At 38.6% G+C, this 16,508-nt stretch overlaps 1 protein-coding gene across 50 annotated transcripts in view; it reads left to right on the top strand.

Annotated features, from left to right (window-relative positions):
* The window catches only part of ANK2 (ankyrin 2), a 584,559-nt gene that overhangs the window by 454,773 nt on the left and 113,278 nt on the right, over positions 1-16,508 (top strand). For all 50 annotated transcript variants that reach the window (XM_031664041.1, XM_031664034.1, XM_009207442.3 and 47 more), the window contains 2 exons: positions 1,589-1,687; positions 14,037-14,234. In XM_031664041.1, the coding sequence (XP_031519901.1) occupies positions 1,589-1,687; positions 14,037-14,234 (297 nt within the window). The remainder of the gene's footprint in view (positions 1-1,588; positions 1,688-14,036; positions 14,235-16,508) is intronic.

Raw genomic sequence — 16,508 nt, 5'->3', positions numbered from 1 at the left:
TGCCATACATCTAAAATCTGAAGATAAATATTAGCATTCATTTTATAAAACAAAATGCTCCAGATACATTTACTTTACAAAAGTCTAAATCTGTCATCAGAAAATAAGCCCATTAGAGGATAAATGAGTCATCAACAAAGAAGAGAAAATTAGAGTAGATATCAAATTTAGTGCTTTCACAATCAAATCATTTGACATGAATTTCTCATAACTTCAAAAGAAATGGTCTCTAAAATACTGAGAAAAAATTAACTGTGAACTATGTGCCAAATTAAAGTTCACCTTGAAGTTTCTAGATTTAAGGGTTTGTTGTACAAGGAATCAGAATAATTCACTGGAGTTTGTCAATTAGCACAACCAAATTTAAAATCAATTTAGTTTATTTGGAATGGTTTACTTTGTTGAAATCAGCCAAGTAAAGTAAAGAACAGTCTAGAAAACTGTTCTTATTTTATAGAACAGTTGTGGTAAATCAATCTGTAATAATTTTTATTTCAATATCTTAAAATTACTTGAGTGAATGAAACCATGCCTTCTTTAGAACTACATAGTTTTAAAATATGCTGATTTTTAAAGCCCTCTCTCTTAGAGACAGTAGAGTAGTAACCGGCTTCTTGAAGAGAAAATTCTCTTACACCCTCGTTCTTCATGCCACACCTAAAGCCACCCTTTCCTGACAAGTGTGTCATATTTTGGTATAGAACAAAGATACTGGAGGCGTGATGCACGGCCTACCTCAACAGATGACACTGCTGACAGTCACTTTATTCATCTTTCAGTGGCTCTCTCAAATAACTGTCTATAATTAAATATGCTCATTAATCTTAAATAGGGGACCTCCTGGGCAAATCAGATTTCTTGTCTGATCCGTTTTTGTCTAGTCTCATAACACAAAGAAAAATCAGATACAAAATAATAGTTTATTTCAGAAGTAAATTTTGAATCTTGAAAAGAAATGATTTATTTATGGTACAAGTGGTGTTAATGTTTTGCAACGTGTTGACCTTCAGCATGTAGAGTTTCTCACTGAAATAGATTCAAGCTGTGATCACGTAGTTAAGTGAGACAGTGACAGATTTTAGGTTTTTAGGGTAAAAGATAATTTCATCACCAAAATCAATTTAAAGGGATGCTTGGCTGATTGTGAAGTTAAACAACTCAGAGTATCCTGGATGTTCGGGTACATTTACTAGTTTGTCACGGACTTAAAAAAATAAAATAAACATTTGTTTTTCCTTATAAAGATGGGGAAGAAAAATACAAAAATTATCTGGGCGTGGTGGTGCACGCCTGTAGTCTCAGATACTCAGGAGGTTGAGGCAAGAGAATCGCTTGAACCCGGGAGATGGAGGTTGTGGTGAGCCGAGGTGGTGCCATTGCGCTCCAACCTGAGCAACAAGAGTGAAACTTTGTCTCAAAAAAAAAAAAAAAGGAGAAGATACAAATCTATGTTTTCCAGACTATGCCTTTTCATAGGTTTCTTAAATCCTTGGATATATTGCTGAATTTCACAAAAGGGACAACTTTATTATTTACCATCCAGAGCAGTGGATTAATTTATGATTTAACGATCTTTGTTCCCTGGCAGCGTGGGGAGACGGCACTACACATGGCAGCCCGAGCCGGGCAGGTGGAAGTGGTCCGATGCCTCCTGAGAAATGGTGCCCTTGTTGATGCCAGAGCCAGGGTAGGTGCTGGTGCCCTGAGGTTCTCTTCTATCTCAGCGCATGAGTTTCAACCTTAAGAGAGGGTGTTGCCCTTCAGTTCCTTGATTTGGAAATACCAGGGACTGTAAGTGAAAGGATCAATTCAATAGCAGTTTTCCAGGAAAAAAGAGAAACATTATATAAGCAATTACACGCAATGAAAAATGCACCCGGATTTCAGAAACACTAACATTTGAAAAAATGTACAACTTTCATCTAAGAAATACGGCATTGACTAATATTTTAATACTTTTTTTAACCTCGGAAAGCACTTTCGCATATCTCTTTATTTTCATGAATTTTAAAATGTAACCTATAGTATTTAGACATTATACATATTAAAATTTATTTATTACCACCTAAACCAATCACATTTCCACAGTTACCCCTCACTAGTTACATAAAAGCAAGTTATTCTCAAAGTTTTAATGTTTTCCCTTCATCTGTTTGACTTCCCTCCTTTTTATGATGTTTACTTTTCTTCCTACTCTGATTTTACAAATTTATACATTCTGTATTTCCACTACTCCAAAATAGAATTTGGGCATTGAAGATTGCTTGATCAGACTTGCCCTGTTTCTAATAGCTTCTAATTCCCTCACAAGTTGCTTTTTCCTTCTTTTTCTTTTTAAAAATCTTACTCCCCAGTTTATTTTCTCACCTTCCTTTACATTGAATACACTGTCAATATACTGTATCTTGTATTTCTTTTTCCATGTTGTTTTTTAACTTTTGCATTGGCATCACTGAGATTCTTACATTAAACAATTTCCCTCCTTCTTCAATATTTGATACACCCAAGTTAGAACTCATTTCAGTTTGAGTCGTACCACTATAATACAGTGTTACATTAGAATGAAAGCATCTGGCTATGGTCATATAAATTGTAAGTGATTTCAGGCAAGTCACTTCACTTCCAGGTCTTTTAAAAAAATTATTATTATACTTTAAGTTCTGGGATACATGTGCAGAATCAGGTTTGTTCCATGGGTATACATGTGCCATGGTGGTTTGCTGCCCCCATCAACCCGTCATCTACATTAGGTATTTCTTCTAATACTATTCCTCCCCTAGCCCCCTACCCGCTGATAGGCTCTGGTGTGTGATGTTTCCCTCCTTGTGGCCATGTGTTCTCATTGTTCAGCTGCCACTTATGAGTGAGAACATGCAGTGTTTGGTTTTCTATTCTTGTATTAGTTTGCTGAGAATGATGGTTTCCAGCTTCATCCATGTCCCTGCAAAGGACATGAACTCATTCTTTTTTTATGGCTGCATAGTATTCCATGATGTATATGTGCCACATTTTCTTTGCCCATCATTGATGGGCATTTGAGTTGGTTCCAAGTCTTTGCTATTGTGAATGGTGCTGCAATAAACATATGTGTACATGTGTCTTTATAGTAGAATGACTTATAATCCTTTACATATATACCAGTAATGGGATTGCTGGGTCAAATGGTATTTCTGTTTTTAGATCCTTGAGTAATTGCCACATTGTCTTCCACAATGGTTGAACTAATTTACACTCCCACAAACAGTGTAAAAGCTTTTCTATTTCTGCCAGGCGTGGTGGCTCATGCCTGTAATCCCAGCACTTGGGAAGCTGAGGTGGGCAGATCACCTGAGGTTGGGAGTTTGAGACCAGCCTGACCAACATGGAGAAACCCTGTCTCTACTAAAAATACAAAATTAGCTGGGCATGGTGGCATATGCCTGTAATCCCAGCTACTCGGGAGGCTGAGGCAGGAGAATCGCTTAAACCCAGGAGGTGGAGGTTGCAGTGAGCCAAGATCGTGCCATTGAACTCCAGCCTGGGCAACAAGAGTGAAGCTCCATCTCAAAAAAGAAAAAGAAAGAAAAAAAAAGCGTTCCTATTTCTCCACGTCCTCTCCAGCATCTGTTGTTTCATGTTTTAAATGATCACCATTCTAACTGGTGTGAGATGGTATTTCATTGTAGTTTTATTTGCATTTCTCTAGTGGCCAGTGATGATGAGCTTTTTTTCATGTTTGTTGGCCACATAAATGTCTTCTTTTGAGAAGTGTCTGTTCATATCCTTTGCCCGCTTTTCAATGGGATTGTTTGTTTTTTCTTGTAAATTTGTTTAAGTTTCTTGTAGATTCTGGATATTAGCCCTTTGTCAGATGGAGTGATTGCAAAAATTTTCTCCCTTTCTGTAGGTTGCCTGTTCACTCTGATGATAGTTTCTTTTGCTGTACAGAAGCTCTTTAGTTTAATTAGATCCCATTTGTCAATTTTGGTTTTTGTTGCCCTGGCTTTTGGTGTTTTAGTCATGAAGTCTTTGCCCATGCCTATGTCCTGAATGGTAATTGCTTAGGTTTGCTTCTAGGGTTTTTATGGTTTTAAGTCTTACATTTAAGTCTTTAATCCATCTTGAGTTAATTTTTGTGTAAGGTGTAAGAGAGGGGTCCACTTTTAGTTTTCTGCATATGGCTAGCCAGTTTTTCCAACACTATTTATTAAATAGGGAATCCTTTCCCCATTGCTTGTTTTTGTGAGGTTTGTCAAAGATCAGATGGTTGTAGATGTGTGGTATTATTTTGAGGCCTCTGTTCTGTTCCATTGGTCTATATCTCTGTTTTGGTACCAATACCATGCTGTTTTGGTTACTGTAGCCTTGTAGTAGAGTTTGAAGTCAGGTAGCGTGATGCCTCCAGCTTTGTTCTTTTTGCTTAGGATTGCCTTGGCCATTTGGGCTCTTTTTGGTTCCATATGAAGTTTAAAGTAGTTTTTTTCTAATTCTGTGAAGAAAGTCAATGGTAGCTTGATGGGGATAGCATTAAATCTATAAATTTCTTTGGGCAGTATGGCCATTTCCATGGTATTAGTTCTTCTTATCCATGAGCATGGAATGTTTTCTATTTGTTTGTGTGTTCTCTTATTTCGTTGAGCAGTGGTTTGTAGTTCTCCTTGAAGAGGTCCTTCACATCCCTTGTAAGTTGTATTCCTAGGTATTTTATTCTCTTTGTAGCAATTGTGAATGGGAGTTCACTCATGATTCGGCTCTCTGTTTGTCTATTATTGGCGTACAGGAATGCTTGTGATTTTTGCACATTGATTTTGTATCCTGAGACTTTGCTGAAGTTGCTTATCAGCTTAAGGAGACTTTGGGCTGAGATGATGGGGTTTTCTAAATATATAATCATGTCATCTGCAAGCAGAGACAATTTGACCTCCTCTCTTCTTATTTGAATACCCTTTATTTCTTTCTCTTGCCTGATTGCCGTGGCCAGAACTTCCAATACTATGTTGCATAGGAGTGGTGAGAGAAGGCATTCTTGTCTTGTGCTGCTTTTCAAAGGGAGTGCTTCCAGCTTTGGCCCATTCAGTATGATATTGGCTGTGGGTTTGTCATAAATGGCTCCTATTATTTTGAGATACATTCCATCAATACCTAGTTTATCAAGAGTTTTTAGCATAAAGGGGTGTTGAATTTCATCAAAGCCTTTTTCTGCGTCTATTGAAATTATCATGTCATTTTTGTCATTGATTCTGTTTATGTGATGGCTTACGTTTATTGATTTGTGTACATTGAACCAGCCTTGCATCCCAGGCATGAAGCTGACTTGATCATGGTGGATAAACTTTTTGAAGTGCTGCTGGATTTGGTTTGTCAGTCTTTTATTGAGGATTTTCGCATTGATGTTCATCAGGGATATTGGCCTGAAATTTTCTTTTTTTGTTGTGTCTCTGCCAGGTTTTGGTATCAGGATGATGCTGGCCTCATAAAATGAGTTAGAGAGGAGTCTCTCTTTTTCTATCATTTGGAATAATTTCAGAAGGAATGATACCAGCTCCTCTTTGTACCTCTGGTAGAATTCAGCTGTGAATCCATCTGGTCCTGGGCTTTTTTTGGTTGGTAGGCTGTTAATTACTGTCTCAATTTCAGAACTTGTTATTGGTCTATTCAGGGACTCGACTTCCTCCTGGTTTAGTCTTGGGAGGGTGTATGTGTCCAGAAATTTATCCATTGCTTCTATTTGTGTAGAGGTGTTTATAGTATTCTCTGATGGTAGTTTGTATTTCTGTGGAATCAGTGGTGATATTCCCTCTATCATATTTGATTGTGTCTATTTTCTTCTTCTTTCTTTTTTTCCTTATTAGTCTGGCTAGTGGTCTATCTATTTTGTTAATCTTTTCAGAAAAACCAGCTCCTGGATTCATTGATTTTTTGAAGGGTTTTTCCTGTCTCTATCTCCTTCAATTATGTTCTGATCTTAGTTATTTCTTGTCTTCTGCTAGCTTTTGAATTTGTTTGCTCTTGCTTCTCTAATTCTTTTAATTGTGATGTTAGGTTGTCAATTTTAGATATTTCCCGCTTTCTCTGTGGGCATTTAGTGCTGTAGATTTTTCTCTAAACACTGCTTTGGCTGTGTCCCAGAGATTCTGGTACATTGTGTCTTTGTTCTTACTGGTTTCAAAGAACTTATTTATTTCTGCCTTCATTTCGTTATTTACCCAATAGTCATTCAGGAGCAGGTTGTTCAGTTTCCATGTAGTTGTGTGGTTTTGAGTGAGTTTCTTACTCCTGAGTTCTAATTTGATTGTACTGTGGTTGGGGAGACTGTTTGTTATGATTTCCATTCTTTTGCAATTGCTGAGGAGTGCTTTACTTCCAATTATGTGGTCAATTTTAGAATAAGTGCGATATAGTACTGAGAAGCATGTATATTCTGTTGATGTGGGATGGAGAGTTCTGTTGATGTAGAATGGAGAGTTAGGTTGGCTTGATCCAGAGCTGAGTCCTGAATATCCTTGTTAATTTTCTGTCCCATTGATTTGTCTAATATTGACAGCGGAATGTTAAAATCTCCCACTATTATTGTGTGGACGTCTAAGTCTCTTTGTAGGTCTCTAAGAACTTGCTTTATGAATCTGGGTGCTCCTGTATTGGGTGCATATATATTAGGATACTTAGCTCTTCTTGTTGCATTGATCCATTTACGATTACATAATGCCCTTCTTTGTCTTTTTTGATATTTGTTGGTTTAAAGTGTGTTTTTTCAGAGACTAGGATTGCAACTCCTGCTTTTTTTTTTCTTTCCATTGGCTTGTAAATCTTCCTCCATCCCTTTATTTTGAGCCTATGTGTGTCTTTGCACATGAGATGGGTCTCCTGAATACAGCATAGTGAGGGGTCTTGACTATCAAATTTGCCAGTCTGTGTCTTTTAATTGGGGCATTTAGCCCATTTACATTTAAAGTTAATATTGTTATGTGTGGATTTGATCCTGTCATTATAATGCCAGCTGGTTATTTTGCCTGTTAGTTGATGCAGTTTCTTCATAGTGTTGATGGTCTTTACAGTTTGGTATGTTTTTGCAGTGTCTGGTACCAGTTTTTCCTTTCCATGTTTAGTGCTTCCTTCAGGAGCTCTTGTAAGGCAGCCTTGGTGGTGACAAAATCTCTCAGCCTTTGCTTGTCTGTAAAGGATTTTATTTCTCCTTTGTTTACGAAGCTCAGTTTGGCTGGATATGAAATTCTGGGTTGAAAATTCTTTTCTTTAAGGATTTTGAATATTGGTTCCCACTCTCTTCTGGCTTGTAGGGTTTCTGCAGAGAGATCTGCTATTAGTCTGATGGGCTTCCCTTTGTGGGTAACCTGACCTTTCTCTCCGGCTGCCCTTAACATTTTTTCCTTCATTTCAACCTTGGTAAATCTGAGAATTATGTGCCTTGGGGTTGCTCTTCTCGAGGAGTATCTTTGTGGTGTTCTCTGTATGTCCTGAATTTGAATGTTGCCCTGTCTTGCTAGGTTGGAGAAGTTCTGGATAATATCCTGAAGAGTGTTTTCTAACTTGGTTCCGTTCTCCTCATCACTTTCAGGTACACCAATCAAATGTAGGTTTGGTCTTTTCACATAGTCCCATATTTCTTGGAGGCTTTGTTTGTTCCTTTTCATTCTTTTTTCTCTAATCTTGTCTTCATGCTTTATTTCATTAAGTTGATCTTTGATCTCTGATATCCTTTCTTCCTCTTGATCGGTTCAGCTGTTGATACTTGTGTATGCTTCATGAAGTTCTTCTGCTGTGTTTTTCAGCTCCATCAGGTCATTTATGTTCTTCTCTAAAATGGTTATTCTAGTTAGCAATTCATCTAAGCTTTTTTCAAGTTTCTTAGCTTCTTTGCGTTGGGTTAGAACATGCTCCTTTAGCTCAGAGGAGTTTGTTATTACCCATCTTCTGAAGCCTACTTCTGTCAATTCGTCAAATTCATTCTCCAGTTTTGTTCCCTTACTGGTGAGGGGCGTGATCCTTTGCAGGAGGCATTCTGGTTTTTGGAATTTTCAGCCCTTTTGCACTCATTTTTCCTCATCTTCATGGATTCATCTACCTTTGGTCTTTGATGTTGGTGACCTTTGGATGGGGTTCTTGTGTGGACGTCCTTTTTGTTGATGTTGATGTGATTCCTTTCTGTTTGTTGGTTTTCATTCTAACAGTCAGGTCCCTCTGCTGCAGGTCTGCTGGAGTTTGCTGGATGTCCACCCCAGACCCTGTTTGCCTGGGTATCACCAGCAGAGGCTGAAGAACAGCAAAGATAGATGCCTGTTCCTTCCTCTGGAAGCTTTGTCCCAGAGGGGCACCTGCCAGATGCCAGCCGGAGCTGTCCTGTATGAGGTGTCTGTTGACCTCTGGTGGGAGGTGTCTCCCAGTCAGGGGGTACAGAGGTCAGGAACCCACTTGAGGAGGCAGTCTGTCTCTTAACTGAGCTTGAGTGCTGTGCTGGGAGATCCTCTGCTCTCTTCAGAGCCGGCAGGCAGGAACATTTGAGTCTGCTGAAGCTGTGCCCACAGCTGCTCCTTCCCCCAGGTGCTCTGTCCCAGGGAGATGGGAGTTTTATCGATAAGCCCCTAACTGGAGCTGCTACCTTTCTTTCAGAGATGCCCTGCGCAGAGAGGAGGAATCTAGAGACGCAGTCTGGCTACAGCAGCTTTGTAGAGTAGTGGTGGGCACTGCCCATTTTGAACTTCCGGTGGCTTTGTTTACACTGTGAGGGGAAATCCACCTACTCAAGCCTCTGTAATGGCGAATGCCCTTCCCACTACCAAGCTGGAGCGTCCCAGGTTGACTTCAGACTTCTATGCTGGCAATGAGAATCTCAAGCCACTGGATCTTAGCTTGCTGGGCTCTCTTGGGGTGGGATCCGCTGAGCTAGACCACTTGGCTCCCTGGCTTCAGCTCTCTTTCCAGGGGAGTGAACGGTTGTGTCTCACTGGCATTCCAGGCACCACTGGGGTATGAAAGAAAACTCTTGCAGCTAGCTTGGTGTCTGCCCAAATGGCCTCCCCGTTTTGTGCTTGAAACCCAGGGCCTTGGTGATGTAGGCCCCCAAGGGAATCTCCTGGTCTGCAGGTTGCGAAGACCATGGGAAAAACATAGTGTCTGGGCCAGAGTGTACTATTTCTCAAGGCACAGTCCCTCATGGCTTCCCTTGGCTAGTGGAGGGAGTTCTCTGACCCCTTGTGCTTCCTGGGTGAGGCGACACCCCACCCTGCTTTGGCTCGTCCTCCATGGGCTGCATCCACTGTCTAACCAGTTCCAATGAGATGAGCAGGTACCTCAGTTGGAAATGCAGAAATCATCCACCTTCTGCACTGATCTCCCTGGCATCTGCAGACCAGAGCTATTCCTATTCAGCTGTCTTGCCAGCCTCCGGCCACTTCTAAGTCTTTATCAGTAAAATATGAGGGTTGGACTCAGAAACTCAAAACTCCTTTCCAGACTTTCTTAACAATCTTTGATTCAATGAATTTAATAGACATTTTCTTGTAACGGGTTCCACAGATCTTCATGCAGAATCCAGTGATACACGGGCAGCCTTAACATTACTCTTGTCTTGGTTTTCATCTGCCTTTCTATCCATTGTCCACATAGTGAAATTTATGTTCTTTGGTAATCATCATTGATCTATTATATTCTTATCTATTTAAAGCTTTATTCAACCATGAGCTTCCCCTGCCATAACATTTTTCTGGTTTCCTTTTAAGGTTACCTTGTATTCAGCTATTTTAAAAATATTTCTATGGTCAACCAGTGCACTCTGAGTATTGTGTACTTTACTGGAAATTGTGTTGATGTTCCTGTAAATTTTTTTGTAATTCATATTTAATAATGAAAGGATCTCCCATTTCTCTCTCTTAAAGTAAAACCCGTTAATGTTTATCTATTATTCAAATTAAAACTTCTACTTTTAATGGAAATTTATTCATTTTTGTGTATCTCTGCCAAACTTTTCTCTATTGATATAACCCATTATTACAGACTTTTATCTTTTTTGGATACCCTCTGAAGCCTCTTCCTTAAAAGCACCACTGGCAACAGACTCTCCTTTGAAATATTAATTAGTTAATTTTACATACGGATTTCATCAATTCTACTTTTTTACTTGTCTTTTGCAACTACATTTAGTATCATCGTATACATATAAAAATATATCTTAATTCCTTATTCCTTCTAATTTAAATATCAAATTTCAGAGGTTATTTTTTTTTCTTTTCAACTCTACCTCCCATTCTAGGCTACAACCGAAATCCCTTCCCTATAGCATTTTCTATCGTGAACAAAACAAAATATCTTAGCCTTGTGAAGCAGTGCTCCCTAAAGGTCAATATGCATACAAATTACCTGGGGACCCTGCTAGAATGCATATTGTAACTCAGTTCTGCATCTTTAACACACTCTCATGGAATGTCAGGGCTCCCGATTTTGGGATTATGTTTCAAGCAGGAAGGAGTTAGGGTTTTCCTGTTCATAAGTCCTATTTTAAGGCGTACTTTCACCGTGAGTTTTTTTTATTGTCGCTTAATCCTTTTAATGTGTTCCTGGGACTCTTTGATTTAGTTAACATTTGAACAGTGCTTTAGAATTCCCCAAGCATTTAAACACACAGTATCTCATTTGATACCCAGAGCAATCCTGTGTTGTAGGGTGGCTTAGGGTCCTGAAATTCAAGATTGTGCTGATAAACCTGTGGTGACAGAGTTAAGACAAGAAAAGATTTCTCCTCTGATTCTGCATCTTTCTCCAAACTCTTTCTGCTAACATCATTACCTCCCACTTCAAATGTAAAGAGAGCCCTTTTCTCTCCCATCCTGAACAAACCACTGGTTTCTAACTAGTCACATTCTCTCCCTGAGCTTATGACTATGATCAGGAGATCAGATCAAGCTTGGGCTCATGCCCATTCAAGCGGCCCATTTATGAGGTGGGTTAAGAAGACCAGCAGCCCTTCTAGAACCACATGGATTATGGAATGTCCATTTTCCCCAAATGAGGGAGGGCTGTCCCAGAAGAAGGGTGCAGGGGTTATTGGGCAGAAAAATGAACACGTATCTGCTATTTTACCTCTTGATTTCCCAGTGCATACACGCGTGCACATGCACACACACGCACTTTTGAAAACTTCCTCTCTAAACCTAATAACAATGCTCGAAAATTCACCCTCTCCCAGAGAAGAGACAGTAAAAAAATTTGTGCCCAGCCACTGTATCGAGCTACAAGGTCAAGATCACTAGATAGTTCACAATATTCCCAATCAGGTTTAGAAATAATATTTCATGGATATATAATCATGGGGCTAAGTCATATGTTTTGCCTATTCACAATATTTAACAAAAGAAAAACCATATACTCATAATAACATCTGTGATTTTTAAAGTGCACGCAGCACACTCTATTCACCAGTTCAGAGCATAAGACACATTTTGCTGGACAGACTGGAGAGCAGGGGCCACAGTGGCCTCAGTTCCTCTGTCAGCCAATTTGTTTGACCCCAGGTTATGCTCTCAGGAAGGTTCTTCCTTGTCCAGTGTCCTCAATGGACATTACTGAGAGGGCCACCAGAGCCTGACCATCTGGGAGCTGGTTCAATTGGCAGAATTACAGGGCTTGGCGTTTGCTTTAGGGATCGAGCAATCCCAGGGGTCCTAGACTTAAACTCCCTTGAAACTTAGCTCATTTAGAACTTTAGTTAGATACTAGGAGATGTGGCTCCTGGGAACCCTGTTAGTTCCTAGAAATTTAATCAAATTTTTGAACTTTATCTCAGCCAGTGTTAGTTTTCTCTTTGTAAAGGGAGCTGGAACTCAGCAAGTCTACAAAGTAAAATGGTAGATTGCAGTGGCAAAACAGAGCTCATCTACTTCCAGTCGACGCTGCATCAGCCAGTGATGCTTTATGATGAGGGAATTGTTGCCTCTCATTTTTGGAAGAGGTCTGTGTGATCAGGCTTTCCCCATGAATCTTTTCTTCTGCACTTTCCCAATTCTTTTTCCTGGTTTGAATTAACATTACCCTGAGGCAGTAAATTCAAGTTTTGCAATTCAGCAGGGAAATAATTGGCCAAACCTCAAAAAGTCTTATATCCCTGGTTACAGGTTGAAAGATTTTATCTGCAAAATTTGTATGTTCTTTCCTTTTACACTTTCAGGTAGAACTTTACCAAAAATGGAAAAAAGTAGGCAAGACATCCTATTTTTAAACTTTTTTTTTAAAGGAAGAACTTAATTGCTATATAGTCTAAGAACCAAGGATCAATGGTTAATAATGAACCAATTATGTAGCTACCTCTAGCCAATGATTGCCACTTCTCAGCTATGGATTAAAGAGTCATCATCGCTCCAACTATCCCTCTTACTCTTAGAGTGTGTCGCTTGCAATACTCACCCACCTCTATCAAATTTTGCAGGACAGAGATCTGAGAAGGGAACCCCAGAAACAACAAATGTTCATCATAGCTATTCTCAAGTTCCTTGGTTTTTAAGTTGTTGTTTGTTTTGCTAACCATTTATTTTTATAAATGAAAATATATTCATTTTATCTATAAACAAAAAATGTTTATTCTCCCCATTCCTCTATTTTTTTCCCCTCTGTATTGCAGAGAAATTTTATCTTCTAATGGGATATCAGTCTGCTTTCTTACTGAGAGTCACTTTGTTATGACAGGTCTCTTAGTGGCCATCTTATTGTAGTATCTATTTCCAAAGAATGTATAGGCAGAGAAACGTCTTTAGAATCCAATGCCCTGAATTCAAGTTCTGTTTTAATAGTTGAGTAACCTTGGATAATCTTTGAGAACTCGTTTGTTTTTTCTTAATCTTGATCTAGGAAATGATCTAATAATTCATTTCATGCTTTCCTTTTAACTCTATTAGGGGGACGGGTCACATACGCATCATACATGAAGATAGCTTTTCAATTGCAAATGTTCACAAAAGTTCAATTCTAGTTTAAAATAATCATATTACTGTTATTTATTTACTTCTTACTACTTTGGAATTCATGCAGTACTATTTTATTCCTTACTATAGCTCCCTCTCTTTTTTCTTATAACTTTAAGATCCTGCCTGTTTTTGGATAGATCTTCCTTCCTCTATATACTTTTCTTCATTCATTCTTAGCCCTGGGAGTCAGCCAAGGTTTCCCTTCCTCACTTTTATTATGACATACCCTTTGGCAGATAGTAAAGATAAACCTCTTTTTATCACTAAAGTTACACTTAAGTTTCTTTTTACGAGAGAGTGGTTTGGCCTGGTTCTCTAAACACTGAAAACATTATTTCCAACTACACATCAGAGTCAGGTGATTTTCTTGAGCCTTCTGGAACATGTCCTTCCTGTCCCTTAGACCCAGCTACATCCTCTGTTTTTAAATGGAAAGCACTTGGCAAATAGTTAACCCTATTTGCTTTTTGCCAGAGTCCCATTTCATTTTTTAAGTTCTGGATGCAAGTTCCAGAACTATCTGCAGCATTTTCTGAAACATCTTTTAAAACCAGATTACAATATCTCCTTTGTGCACCGTTTCTCCTTGAAGAAAATGACCAGCATTTCTATCCTTGGCTTGCTGAATGGAGTAAAATCAAAGATTTTCCAGCATCCCTGGTTCTTCTACTCTTGAGAGAGTTCCCAGAATAAATCCTGCTTCTAAGTGAAAACTCTTGGATGAGAATAAGGGTTTTTAGGAGTTTTGGACTAGATTTTCTTCTTATTCCAAACCATCAGTTAGTTTATATTTAAACATAAGTGAGGCCTGAAGACTTAATGAGTTGAAAAATATTTTGGGATGCCCAGAAAGCAATGATGAAGTTCATGGAAGTATATACTTTTTAAAAATTGAAGGGAGTACTTTGTGACCAACCAGGTCACTGCTGTAGCAAAATATAAAATATGCCATGGTCAAAGCAGTGATGATTTCTTTTGGGTGGGGTTCCTAGAGATTCCAAGAAGATATCATGATATATGTGAGTGAAACATATCACCAGTGAAGTTCTGTCTGCCTGGCACTAACTTTTTACTTGACTTGAGTTGTAGGAGGAACAGACACCTTTACATATTGCCTCCCGCCTGGGTAAGACAGAAATTGTCCAGCTGCTTCTACAACATATGGCTCATCCAGATGCGGCCACTACAAATGGGTACACACCGCTGCACATCTCTGCCCGGGAGGGCCAGGTGGATGTGGCGTCAGTCCTATTGGAAGCAGGAGCAGCCCACTCCTTAGCTACCAAGGTAAGGAGAATGACATGATGACAACATGGACCAAGAGGATTCCTAAGTCATGGTCTTTCTACTCTACCACATACAGAATCAAGAACGTAGATCTCCTTAGGCCTTGACTTACTTCTTTCTCTACATATTTAAGATTCATTATCTAAACGATTTAAGGGAATTGTGAGATTCCATATATCTTCAATAAAGAGTGCTGAATTTCATTCTAATTAATGCCAATGTTTCTAGGACAGGTATCTAGTACTCTAAGACGATTTTCATAAAGCAAGGACTACTTTTTCTTCTCTTTTTATTATACAATCTATAATATATTCTTAAGAAAAAGATAAATGAAATTCCTAAATACATTGAACTGGTAATACTAATGAGGAAGAGGGTACTGCATTAGATTGGCAGTACTATATTTGTTGCGAGTTGTAGTACCAGATCGAAGCTCACTTTACTTATGCATTTTTGCAACCCTACTATTAGCCACCACTTATTTGACATTCTCATTCCCATATTAGTTTCCAACGTTACCAACTACACTCTTGCCTGGGTATTTACAGTGTTTAAACAGAGCTGAGCTGGAAAATCACACTTCCTTAGTTGTTATTGACATCGAACAAAGAATTTGACTTATGTTCCAAGTTTCATGACAGGGCAGAGTAATTTTTCTTATGCTTTATACATGCTATTTGACATTCACAATGTGGAGATGACTTAGAATAAAACATGAATATACTCAGCTAATGAGAGCAAAACTGAGCCAACACACGTGAATTTGTCATGGAGCGAAATAATTCCCACAAATATAACAGCGATTCAGATTAACAAAAGGATAATTTCTTTTTTTTTTTTTATTTTTTTTATTTTATTTTATTTTATTTTAATTTATTTATTATTATACTTTAAGTTGCAAACTATCACAAAAGGATAATTTCAATTCTCTCATAATCAGTAGGCATAAGCACTGCATCCAGGGAGAGGGAAAGTTGCAAATATAAACTGAGCTAGTGATGTGGCATCTGTCCTCTTATAAGTAGGAGCAGCCCACTAGCTCTTATGGCTTATCTGGTTGCCTGTTATGACTTACCTGGTTGCCTATGGCTGTGAAAAGTACTTTGATATAAGAAATTGACAATTATTGAAGTTCTGAACTCTGAAAAGTTGAAAGGATTTTAAAAGTTCTTTTTAAAAAAAAGAAACTAAGCAACAAATGTAGTAATAACTCGAGAGATTTGGTAATTGTCTTGCCAGAGGAGGGTGTAAATCATCAAAATTAAGATACATAAAATACAGAAATAGAAAATAAAATGTAGTCTCTTATCTTTCAAAGATATTTAGGATTTAAAAAATATAACTATATCCATGGTAAATTAGGGCAATAAAATAGAATAAAATGTTAAACAGCTTTTTTTTTTTTTTTTTTTTTTTGAGTCAGAGTATCGCTCTGTCACCCAGGCTGGAGGGCAATGGCATGATCTTGGCTCAGTACAACCTCTGCCTCGCGGGTTCAAGCGATTCTTCTGCCTCAGCCTCCTGAGTAGCTGGGACTACAGGTGCCTTCCACCACGCCTGGCTAATTTTTTTGTATTTTTAGTAGAGATGGGGTTTCACTGTGTTAGCCAGGATGGTCTCCATCTCCTGACCTCGTGACCCACCCACCTCGGCCTCCTAAAGTGCTGGGATTACAGGAGTGAGCCACTGCACCTGGCCAAACATCATTTTAAGAGTTCAGCTGACTAGGGCTGAACAGTGGTTGATTCATCATTATTAAAGCCATTTAAGTGTTCCTAAATATCAGAGGGTAAATGAAGTCTTGGTGAGATTAACATAAAAGAAGAAGGTAGATGTATGACTCAAGAGATGCCTTCTGACTTTGGTTTTGTTATTCTACAGTAGATTTTATGTAGTTTTGTCTAATAATCATTTCCAAACTTATAAGAGTTGGATCACTATTCTAGCAAGACTTTAAAGATAAGGAATTTATTTTTTCTTCATCATCACGTAGTTAGTCTCAAAGAACTCTGTTTCATCCTGAGTATCACCCTAATCATTGTGTGCCTTGAGTGGGGGGAGGAGAGCTCTAACCACAAGTGCTGGTTTATATGGACAATTCAAGAAAGAAGAAATACTTCCTACCTTTGTCCCACACTTGGAAAAAACCAGAAGATTCACTCTCTTCCAAGAATTTATTAATACCAAATGTTCAAAAAAGAAGCAAAAAGAAAAACGTCATCTCATTTAAAAATAATTTGTCTGGAGACACCGAAAGGGCAATATTGCTTCTTG

The sequence above is a fragment of the Papio anubis genome, chromosome 3 (genome assembly GCF_008728515.1).
Source record: "Papio anubis isolate 15944 chromosome 3, Panubis1.0, whole genome shotgun sequence".
NCBI lineage: Eukaryota > Metazoa > Chordata > Mammalia > Primates > Cercopithecidae > Papio > Papio anubis.
This window is presented reverse-complemented; position numbering and strand designations above follow the sequence as displayed.